The following is a 12,675-nucleotide window of genomic DNA, read 5'->3' as shown; positions in this document are numbered from 1 at the left end:
GGTTGGATCTAGATCCAACTCCTCCCACCTTACATAGACCTAAACCAACCCGTCTCCACCCCCTTATCCCTAAACCCACCCATCCCCACCCCTAAACCTACCAGTCTCCACCCCCTAGATGTGGCTCCAACCCCGCCCCCTGGATCTTTGTTCTGCAGTGAGGGGCTACTGAAAAATAGTGGCAAAATATGGCAAGTGGTTGACACATTTTTTCGAAATAATGATGTTTAAGATTATTAAATTAGATTGGCCTATGCTATAATATGTAAAAAAAAAATTAAAAAAAAAATAAAAATATATATACATACAGTGCCCTCCATAAGTATTGGAACAGTGAGGCCAATTCCTTTATTTTTGCTGTAGACTGTAAACATTTGGGTTTGACATCAAAAGATGAATATGAGATGAGAGATTAACATTTCAGATTTTATTTACAGGTATTTTCATCTGGATCTGATACACAATTTAGAAGATAGCACCTTTTGTTTGAACCCACCCATTTTTCATGTTACCAAAAGTATTGGAACATGTGACTGACAGGTGTGTTTTGTTGCCCTGGTGTGTCCTATTAATTGATTATTCAAACAATAAATAGCACTGAATGTCTGCGCTCAGTTTCAGATCCGTGCAGACTGCATTTATAGTTAGTTAGACGTGTAACCAACATGAAAACCAGAGAGGTGTCTATGGGTGAAAAACGAGCAATTATGAAGCTGAGCGAAGATGAAAAATCAATCAAACCATTGCACAAACACTGGCAATAGCAAGTACAACCATTTGGAATCTCCTGAGGAAGAAAGAAACCACTGGTGTACTAAGTAACACACCTCAAACGGGTAGATCAAGGAAAACATCTGCAGTTGATGACAGAAACATTGTGACAGCTGTAAAGAAAGACCCTAAAACAACTGTTAGTGACATCAGCAACAACCTCCAGAGGGCAGGAGTGAAGGTATCACAATCTACTGTTCGCAGAAGACTTCATGAACAAAAGTACAGAGGCTACACCAGAAGATGCAAACCACTCATTAGCAAGAAGAATAGGAGACGAGCCTCAAAAATTCTGGGACAAGGTTTTATGGACTGATTTTATGGACCAAAGTGATGGAAAGGCTAAAGTTTGGAGAAAGAAAGGATCTGCTCATGATCCCAAACATACAAGCTCATCTGAAACACAGTGTACACAGGTGTACATTATAGTATCAGGGGCAAGAAGTGGAAGGTTTTAGACTGGCCAAGTCAATCTCCACACTTAAACCCTGTAGAGTATGCATTTTACCTGCTGAAGAAGAGACTGAAGGGAGTAACCCCCCAAAACTGAAAGAGGCTGCGGTGAAAGCCTGGAAAAGCATCACAAAAGAAGAATGCAAAAGTTTGGTGATGTCAATGGGTCACAGGCTTGATGCAGTTATTGAAAGCAAAGGATTTGCAACTAAATATTAAGTCTTTTTCACTTTAATCTATGTTAATTCTGTCTGTTCCAATACTTTTGGTAACATGACAAATGGGTGGGTTCAAACAAAAGGTGTTATCTTCTAAGTTGTGTATAAGATCCAGATGAAAATACCTGTAAATAAAAGCTGAAATGTTAATCTCTCATCTCAAACCCAAATGTTTTCAGTCTACAGCAAAAATAAAGGAATTGACCTTACTGTTCCAATACTTTTGGAGGGCACTGTATGTATATCTATATATACACAATTTGAATTTTTACATTTTTCTATAAAATAAAAAGACAGCCCTATTCTTTATATATATATATATTTTAAGTCTATTTCAAAGAAAATATATTAGAAATATTTTATGTAGATGAAGATGGGCAATCCCCCTCTAACCTTATTTAATGTATTTATTATTATGACCTTAATTTAAATGTATTTATTAAAAAACAAAATAACAGGGGAAATGTTTTACCCATGGTGTAACCAGTGTTGGGGAGTAACTATGTAACGGAATTGCGCAATTTAATTACTAAATTTATTGAGACTGTTCAGGAATTAAAAAAAGTGATTTTTATCATTTTCATTTTTTTTTCATTGTAGGATGGTTGTGTCCACAGACTGCCAAGACACATTTATATGCAAATGAAGATATTTGGCCTCCAAAGTCTCCTTTTAATTCAAGTGATGCAGGATTTCGAAAGTCTGCCAGTAATCAGTGTTGAGTACTACTGTAAGGTTAACCCTGTCTGCTTTACATGTTTGAAAGTGATTAACAGCTGAAAACATTAGGAATTTTGAAAAGTAATCAAAAAGTAATCAGTTACATTACTTTAATAAAGTAATTGAAAAGTTACACTACTTATTACATTTTAAGAAGGGTAACTTGTAATCAGTAAACTATTACATTTCCAAAGTAACTTTCCCAGCACTGGGTGTAACAGATTAAATTACTATAACGGTAGACTTTTTAAAAGGCTCACATTGCATGTTTTGAGTTGTTTTGTCCAAAAGGTGGCAGTATACCATCACTTCTGTCTGCAGATCCACTGTGAAGCACGGCAGTCATTTCACCCAACCACTTTCACAAATTTACACACTGAAAGTGTGGTGTTTATTGATACGATACTTTCAAGACATACATCTTCTGTGCCTTTTCAGATATTTACCAGTAGCTCACCTGCCTGGCTTTATTTAGTTTAATATCCCACATTTAAAAAGGTATAGAACTGTCACTGTGGTGATACTCTTTCAACGCGTACCAACATTTACACTTTTTGTAGGAATATGTACTTTTAAAAAACTAATATGTGCCATTTAGGTCAAAAAAAGGTACAAAGGTACTTTTTAGCCTGTGTCCTCTTAGGGTACTGCCCCAGTGATAGCTTTGTACCTTTTTCCTGATTGTGTACCAAATGTACAATATGATATGGTGAACATATTCACACTGAACTGCTTCTACTAAGTGATACAATTGGTTTATGTAAGCCAAAAAAAGGGAAAAAATAATAATTTTTGTTTGTGATTTCACAAACCCTGTCAGAACCCAGTTAAATACAGAGTCTGAATGAATACATGCTGAATGATTTTATGATTTATAGGGTCATCTAACACTCAGTCTACAGACAAGCAACGTATGTCTCCCATCCACTAGCTCTAGTGCTTTTCTCTCCTGAAGCCATTCTTCTCATTTAGACCGTTTTTAACACCCAAATTAAAAGCAGTTACTGTTGTTCATCTGAATGCTACTGTATGTGACATGTGGGTGTATGAGCCATCCACGTCTGTCGAAGCCTCTACTCCTCTGTAGGGTCGACATGACTAGCGAAACGTCTCTCCATATTAATGCTGACAGAATTTCTGTTGCTTTTGTGCAAACAGCAGTCAGATTGGGCTCTAAATTACACGTTAACGGTCCTCTGATCCTTTTCACATCTCCGCTCAAAGTGCAAGCCCTCTTTTAATGTCACACGCATGAGTGTCATTTCTAAAGGCTGCTTGAGTGCGTATGTGTGTGACGCACTCTCATTAATCTGTCCCATGCTGCTCTCTGATTTATGAAGTCCTGATTGCCTGCTCATTGTTTTCTCATTCACTTGTTTGAATACCCAACCTATAATCAGAGCTGTAAAAATAAGGCATTAAAAAGGCATGCTGCCATTTTCATGGTGACACTAACAAAGTAGATTTGCATTCACACTGACTTTTTACTCATTTAAGCCATCAAAACTCACAATACCCATCAGAACAATCTGCAGGCTTCAGCTCCGAGTAAAACTGCATTATGGTGTTAGAATCTGAATTAAACCGTGGCAAATGAAGAGGAGGGGTTGAATGCCCTCAAATATGCACTCATCTCTCTCTCTGTCACTCTTTCTCCTCATCTTTTCTTATTTCTTCATTGTGCACAAAGCTAATAATAACATAGATCTCTGATTCCGGTAATTACAGTAGTTTATCAGAAGGAATATCCGGATGACAGCATGCTCCCATGATGAATAGCAGAATGGAAAGTTTGAAAACAAGCTTCAGGCCGATTTGTCCAGGCTCTGCCACAGTTTCAGTATATTCTTAATCAAACTTAATGGTCTGTGTTCAAGAGCTGTATGGTTGAAGGCTAAAATTGATGCTTTAGCCACACTTGGAAAATTTAAAAAAGAATATCACTGCATTAAAGTCTGAAATATCAAACCAAGTAATAAGCAGCATTCATTTTAAAGAGAGACAAGTGTGCTTTTCAAGCAAAACATTTCACAAAAAAAGTTTTAAAAATTTTAAAACATTAGAAAAACTGTCAAAACAACCAAATTTTGATGTCACACACATGTAAAAATATATTATATTACATATTATTAAAGCTAACTGCATTATTGCATTAAAACTAGATAAACTGTATAAAATGAAGAAGTGGACAAAAATGTTAGACTTTCTAATGATAATGTGATGGAGTGATACATGTTATATAAACTAAAATGACTAAACATTAGTGATATATTCACTAAAACAAAGTTAATGGCTTTGAAGTTACTGTCCGGAAGTTATTGTAGTTCAGAAAAAAAAAAAAAAAAACATGTTTGCAAATGCCACTTGGTTTGATATGTTGTTATATAATGCACTGAAAAGATGTATGTATGTATGTACTGTATGTAGACCTGGGTGGGGTGGTGATGGTGCAGTGGATAAGACACATCCCTTTGATGTGAGAGACCCGGGTTCGAATCCACTGTGAGACACCAATGTGTCCCTGAGCAAGACACTTAATCCCTAGTTGCTCCAGAGGCGTGTGACCTCTGACATATATAGCAATTGTAAGTCGCTTTGGATAAAAGCGTCAGAAAAATGTAAATGTACCTATACACTACTGTTCATGTATTGTTCAGGGTTGATAAGCTTTTTATGTTTTTGAAAGTCTTTTATACTTACTGAAGCTGCAATTATTTGATCAAACATACAGTATGAGTAGTGATATTGTGAAATATTATTACAATTTAAAAAAATAGTTGTTCTGTTTAATATTTTATGAACAGCATTTAGTTGAAATATAAATATTTTGTAATCATGTGAACATCTCTACTGTCATTTTTTGATCAATGATATGATATAATGAACATGACATCCAGCTCTGCTCTCACCACTGGACACAGCATATACATTTTAATGACTTCTGATATGCCCAGTTGAATCATTTCAGCCCTCATCTCAGTTTTCAAGGCCCTTGTATCGCTCAGTTGTGGGTGTTTCTGTTAAATAAACAAATAATCAGACAATGAAATAATTACAGGATTACCTGATAGAGGGGCGAGGAACATGTGCTTCACAATGCAGAAAATGTGTCAAGCAGCCACTTCTGCAGATCATGATTCTGTTGGTGACAGAGGCGTGTGTGGGCGGTACCTCTGAAGATAAACCTCTCTCTGTCACCCTAGCAACCAGCCAAGTTCTGACTGATGCACAGTGCTGATGATCTCACCTCTTCCTAAATCTCTCTCTCTCACTCACACACACACACGCACAGAGAGAGACCCTGTCCTGTTTGAAGTTGAGTGGTCCTCCACTCTCTCCTCTGTTAAAATAACACATACACACCCCTACCGCTTGTACAAATTGAATCAGAAGTGCTTTGCGTTTAGACTCATATTCAGATGGGGTAGGATCCTGGACGAGGGTGCTTGAGACTAACTATAATTGCTGGGTTTTCAAAATAAAATCCTTTTATTAATACTTACCGGCCAGGCGTATGGGCGGGGACTAGTGAGGATGATGTTTTAGTGGCGAGTAAAGTACTCTCGAGCACCCACAAATGGACAGTGAATGATGTTAAACTACCTCACACACTCGGTTCTTTTGTTCAGTTTACTTTTAATATGTAAGTTAAATCTATAGGCTAGCATTTTAAAATATGAAAAATTATTCCATGCGTTTGCTTTGTTTTAATAAAAAAATATATATTGATATTTAAAATATATTATAAATATATTGTAAACTCATTTATATTAATACATAATTTATGTCACATTATTATTGTTTTTTATAAATATTTTAGCATTGTTAAAATAATTCAAACATTTCTTGGAAGCCAACGGGAGACTGAAGCGAACTGCTGATTCAAACATCTACGCGTATAATAGACACTAGGGGGCAGTGTTGACTCTTTAAAAATTATAAATATATTTTTCAGCACTAAAATGTAGCTTGGCTTCTGACATTATCAGATTTTATTTCTCTAATGCCAGGAACTGCCTCTAAAATTACTTTTAGAAAATACCTAAAGGTAGGCCAGTTTAGTTCATAAATACAGACTGTATTTGGTTTGATGTGTTCTGAATAGAAGGAGTGCTTTCGCATCAGTATAGGCCTAGTAGTTTTTTTGTTTTTGTTTAGGTCGGAGTAGGCCACAGGAGGCTTTTTAAGTAAAGACTGTGATGTCTGATTTATTGATTCGACTGTCATATAATATTTTGCTTAACCATAATAATTGTACAATAAGTGTGACATAAGATCAATGAAAAGAAGCTTTTCTTTCCCTCTTCTCATTTCCAAAGATCATGCTCATTCTATAGACAACTATGGTGTTTCTTCCTAAATGTATCTGTTAATTACTATCTTTTTGGATTCTTGCTTCGACATCTTGTAGTCACAAAACCGGGCAATGTCATATACCTTCAGGCTCAAATATGTTTTAAGGCCATGAGATCTTTAAGAGTTTTAATTGTTCATAAACTGTGCGCTCAAATTTCAGTCACGCCAGTCTATAGAGGACCAAAATGTCCTTGATTTCAAATAATCCAGCAATTATATGTTCTCGCCAGAACAAGAAAACAGTGGCATTTCTCTTTTGGACTGAATCAGTCATTCTTCGCAGGACACAGGATTTAAGTGGCCACTTCTGAGTATAAAAACCTCATTGAATAGAACAGGCTACAGTTCAATGTCTCATACATTATAGCTCATTGCTGAAGGACCTAAAATGTAGTCTGTGAAAACAAACCAAAAAATGAAGGACCCTTTTTCTTCTAAACAAAAGCATATACAATTGACGGCTCCAAAGAAAATGAAAAACGGCTTCTAAACTCTTCAATTCTGGTGCCATTATGTACTTTAAGTTGATGTGTCAATGAACTAAATGAAAGTCTGTGAAAATCTTGCTGGCATTGCAATTAAAGGACTATTTTAGATGGATGTACATAACTGAAGTAACTGCCATGAATTCGTCTGAAAGAAATCTGTTGTGAAGTCAAGGTCTCTGACTAAAAACCACGTTGATGTGCAGGAGGTCAGTTTAAATCAGCATTTATATGCATGCTTTTCTTTTTACCTTATAAGAAGTGCTAGAACAGAGGATGTAAAGAAAATTGAATAGCATATTTATGAGGTAGCTATAGTATCCAGAAAGAAATGAACTTTTGATTATAGAGTGTGTCAAAGAATTCAAACAAGCAGCACCCTGATTACTCACTAAACCATTTCTTATTTAAAATTAAGGTTAATTTAAATTCCTTTTATTGCTTAATGGACAGCCATTATAATAAAGCACACCGGCAAAGTAGTACAGCCTATAAGAAGAAATCTACAAAACTATTTGTCAAAATTAACTTTTTTGGTAAAAAATTCAGACAATTTATTTATTTTTTATTTTTTTAATAAAAAATAAATCTCTGCCTTAATATAGTGTCTGGTTTTATTTTTAACTAAAAAAAAAAATTAAATACAATGTTCATTAAGCATTTCAATGATAAATTAGACTCCCTCGGATTTAAAAGAGAAGAATGCTTTAGTACAAGGTCACTCCCATAACATTTTAAACGCAAGGAACACAACACAGACATTTTTTGAAATACACATACTTTTTATTGGGTGACAGTTTGGCTGTTAGTACTTGGCATCGATTGAAATACAGTTGCAAATCTTTTTGGATGTGCATATGGCAAGAGCAGTGACAATGTTTCCATTGGCTAAAAACAATCAGTAGGTATAGCATTTGAGTTTACACAGTGAGTGAAAGTCCACGTCAGCTCTAGGGCCAAGCGGCCATCTTGGATCTAAGTGAATGACTAGGTGACTTTCAAGCACAGAATCTAGCAAACAGTGAAATTCTTCTCTGAAGAATGAACTGGTCCATTTTCTTCTAGCTAAAACCAGTTGAATTAAATAATGCTGAAAAGCCATTGAAAATCAAATTCACAGTGAATTATTAGCAAATGTCCCTCTACAGGGATGAGTGTCTTAATACCTCAGAGTGTTCAAAATGAAACTGAAAAACAGAAGAACAAATGGATAGTGTACTTTATGTGCTTATACAAGCATACCATAGCAATAACTACATTTTATAAAGAGGCTACACATTGTGTTATCAATAAAAAATAAATAAATTGCAAAGCTGCCAATGAACTGGTATGGTGCAAATCAAGTGAAGAACAAAAGCAAGTTTAAACCAGCAAAACAAGATTTTATTTTCGAACATTCACCCTATCAACACTCTCAGGGGAAAAAAGGTATGCACATTTGTAAAGGTGTATGTGCTCTGCTCTACAAGTGCATGCACACATACCATCACTTCCTGCTTCTACTGCCTTGCACAGCCAATGAGAGAGTGATCTGTAGTAGCCTGGGTTTTTATTATCCAGAGATTATTTAAAATAGAATAAATGAACATTACCAAAAAAAATCTCATTTGTTGGTCTCTCATGCGAATCGTGCAGAGCATATGCAATTAACAATCACATGAGCAGCAAATTCAGATTACATTGAGAAGCTTTAGCATTTTATCCTGTGTGCAACTTGCTATTTTTTCATTTTTAATGATATTACATAGTTTGAATGATATTGTATTCACAATCTGTGGTCACCCTGGCAGACGACTGGTATGATTTTTAGAGGGAAACTTTTGATCCATCATGTTTTTGATCCATGATCTGTGCTATTATCACAAAATGTAATTGTCCTGTGCGAGAACTATTTGGCGCTTCTTGTCTTGTATAAATGTCGTTAAATGCTGACTTTCAAATAAAAATGATCAGTTATCATCACCTCAATGATCTAAAATGGTTGATTAATACATTTCCATAGCAGAATTACAATTTTGCAGCTGAAGTTTTGACACAGACTTCACATTGGCAGAATAGCATGATGGAATAAGTGGGAATAAAATGTGGAACATCACATGGCAAATACCTTTATTGCTTTCTTTTTTTTGGTGTCACATTTATCTCAATATCTTCCAAACCAAACTCACAACTATTGCCTGTCATTTGTGGTGTCATCTACAGGCCACATACACATCAGTCACCTCATTTCCCAAACCAAAAAATATACCACAAAGTTCTTATTACAAATGATAACTGCGAGTAAAGTTGTTACGGTCAAAGGTTTTCAAGTCTTGTGATCTTTGCTGTAGTTTCTAAAAAATAGAGCAACAAAAGCATTTCAAACAACTGCATTTGAGAATTGCAAAGTGGGAATGGGAAATTAGAGGTTTAAGTTTCAAATGGGATTATTTGGTCTACATGGGGTGTAGTTAACTTTGGGGTTAAAGTAAGTTTATGGTTTTGGGAATGGGATTACATTTTAGTTTTTGGGGTTATGCTTGGGTTTGGATTAGGGTAATATCTGAATTTAGTATCCATATGAAGGCTGGTGAGAGTGGAAGAAAGAATGTGTGCTCTTAAGGCCTGCATACACACACTGCTCATAAAGCCGCTAATGCTAAAACAACGCTAAAAATCTGTACAATATCTTAAATACTGTATATACAGAAATAAACATTTTCGTTTGTCACATATTCTCCAAAATAATCTCCTAAATAAAAAATAAAAAAACTGAAAAAAATCAGTGGCTTCTCTTTGTAAGGAGCAGGATTAAAGGCAACTAGCATATAGCGATGGCTATCGTTTCAAATCATGTTGCAGGTACAGCTCTGTCACTGCCACTTCAAACGATGATTAAGATTCACATTCTAGGATTTATGCGTTCGCATTCTGCTTAGAGCAACATACTGACCAACGATATGAAGATATGCTGAATTTCGCAACAAACAAAATGGCTCCCTTAATCTCCTGCTAAACGGAGTCACTGTCTAGAACTCCTTGACATACAAAAAAGAAACAGACAAAAAGTCAACATAATGAGACGTAAGAACAATACAAAAAGAAAAAAGAAGAAAAAAAAAAAAAAGTGTTTTGCCACGTAGTCCTGTAGCCTTTGTGATGTGTAGCTCAGGTTTCGGTACCATCCTAGATGTTTGAGATGAAGAACATACTTGTTCTAGTTTCAAAATGGTCACCAGTTCAGAAGACAAAACCATCTGCTTTACCCTCCTCATCACCTAAATGAATGAACTGGATCTAGACTGGGCCTTGGAGGTAATAGACCAGAGTTTAAGAGCAAAGCAGTATGTTTTTGTAAGAGAACAATATTCTATTTCTGCCAGAATGTGTATAGAAGTCTAACGTAGCTGCCTTAACCTGAACTTGTCTTGCTAAGTTATTACAGGGTGCTAATCCAAACTGCACTACTAGCAATACGCAGCTGTATTTTGGCTCTATCCATGCAGAGTTTGCATCTCTGTGCAGAAAATAGCCACTAAGACTACAAATAGACTATAGTAGAAGCATACAGAGAATAACGGGCTGAGCCTGGATGAGTGTCGATGAGACAAAATGAACTCGACTTTGGCCAAATATGAGAAGTTTCATCTCGAGTTGAGTCCAGTTGTGGATCTGGAATATGAAACAACCAAATAAAATAACATGAATGTTAAACTATTCAAGCAAGCGTCAAATGGAAGGTCAGCAAACATGGAATATTAGTCGAGACTCCAAACCTTCATCTCTCATTCATTCTCTATTTTTAGTTCTCTCCATCTATTCTCTATCCTTCTACACTAGTTTGATCAGCATTTTGTCTTGTTTTCCAGGCAAAATATCTAAACATCCTTTAAACAAGAAATAATTACTTCAGAAGCAAAATATTAAGACTATTTTAAAGAATACATCTTGAATGAGGTTTTTCTTGTCCTATATTTTATTGTTGTAAGCATAAATCTAGAATTTAGTGGTTGGTGTTTATAACAAGAAAATAAAAACATTTGCAAATAAATGTCATTCAATATACCACTGTTGAAAAGTTTAGGGTTGGTAGATTTTTGATGTTTTTGAAAGACATCATTTATGCTCACAAAGACTGCATTTATGTGGAAAATACAGTAAAATAGTAATATTGTGAAATATTATTAAAATAAAAAATATCAGTTTTCGGTTTTAATTTTAATATTTTATTATGTAATTTAATCCTGTGAATAATCTAAATTCAGGAGCCATTACACCAGTCTTTCGTGTCACATGATTCTTCAGAAATCTTTTGAATATGCTATTTTGGTGCTACGTTTATTTTTTAAGCCATTTTGAAAACAGTTGTGCAGCTTAATATTCTTGTGGAATGCATGATACATATACATATTTTTTTCTGGATTCTCTGATGAAAGTTGGTTTGCATATATGAATCTTTTGTAGCAATAAATATCTTGGTTACTTTTGATCATTTGAAAGTGTTCTTGCTAATTACATGTATTACATTTTTCAGAAAACATTCTAAAAACACGTTTTAATACATGAAGCAATTTTAAAAGTAACAAATCTCTCATCTTTTAAGGGTGTTTGGATATTTTTACTGGAAAACATAACTAAAATGCTGAGTTTCTGCAGTGTGTGGTTTACTGATCCCTCATCTTCTTCTATTGACTAAGGAAATCTATGCTAGCTTTGACACTGCGAGAGGTTGCCACATCGACAGCCATGGCTCTTATCTCAGTGTCTCCGAATTGCATGAGCGTCTGGATCTCTCTTCGTGCTACTGGACTCTCAGTACCGGTCACATCCAGCTTCAGCGTACCACACTTCCTCACGCCTGGGTCCGTGATAAAACTGACCGACTCTTTTTCTGAGCAGTATACATGAATGACGATCACCTGCTGTGATGGCTTCGCCGGCGTGTAGCTACGCTTTACCGTTTCACCCAGCGCCACTGACTGATCGGCGGAGATGAATGTATCGAAGACGTCAGTGCACCAGCGCGTACCGCCCTTCACAAGCATCTTCTCCGGCGGGTGCTTCCCCTCTACGAAACGGTTAAGGACACCCACGCCGTAGGTCAGTGGAGAGCGGCGTACCTTTATGATGCTGGGATCAAGGCCAAATAACACTGCCCCTTTGAGGATGGTCAAGCCAACATCATGCGGAATAATAATTCGGCTGCGGCCCTGAAGCATCTTCTGAACCGCCTGCTGCAGCAGCGGAGACTCTGCGAATCCTCCCACCAGGAAAAGGAACTTGATGTCTGTCACCTCTGGCCTTTCGAATAACTCAGCTGGACAACATATAGAAGAATGAAAGCAGAGAGAGAAAGAGAAATGTGATTTTTAAACAAAAATTGTCATTAGTCTATTACAAAACAATTTAACACAATGGAATTTAACCAAAGAATGTTATGCATTCCTACAGTTCTCATCAAAATGACAAAGACAAAAATGCAATTTACTAGCAGTGGTGTCCCTGCTTGTAGTTTTTGATTGAACAGATACAGATCACAGCTGGGCTCAACCAACATAAGAGCCAAGGGACTGAGTTCTGACCCAGTTCTGTGCGAATATTTCGGGCAGATGGTCGAGACTTTCCTGACTGGGCCAACGCTTGCCCTAATTGTGTCTTCCAGTGGCTCATTGGTTTATACAGCTTTACACATT

The 12,675-nt window shown here is 36.1% G+C and overlaps 1 protein-coding gene across 1 annotated transcript in view; it reads right to left on the bottom strand.

Moving 5' to 3' along the window:
- Positions 1 to 7,776: 7,776 nt before the first annotated feature.
- The window catches only part of LOC306885880 (heat shock 70 kDa protein 12A-like), a 44,082-nt gene continuing 39,183 nt past the window's right edge, over positions 7,777 to 12,675 (bottom strand). The window contains exon 12 of the mRNA XM_079442674.1: positions 7,777 to 12,299. Coding sequence (XP_079298800.1) covers positions 11,668 to 12,299 — 632 coding nt within the window. The 3' untranslated portion in view covers positions 7,777 to 11,667. The remainder of the gene's footprint in view (positions 12,300 to 12,675) is intronic.

This window comes from Barbus barbus (genome assembly GCF_936440315.1).
Source record: "Barbus barbus genome assembly, chromosome: 20".
Lineage (NCBI taxonomy): Eukaryota > Metazoa > Chordata > Actinopteri > Cypriniformes > Cyprinidae > Barbus > Barbus barbus.
The sequence above is the reverse complement of the archived record's forward strand: the minus strand, read 5'-3'. Positions and strand labels throughout refer to the sequence as shown.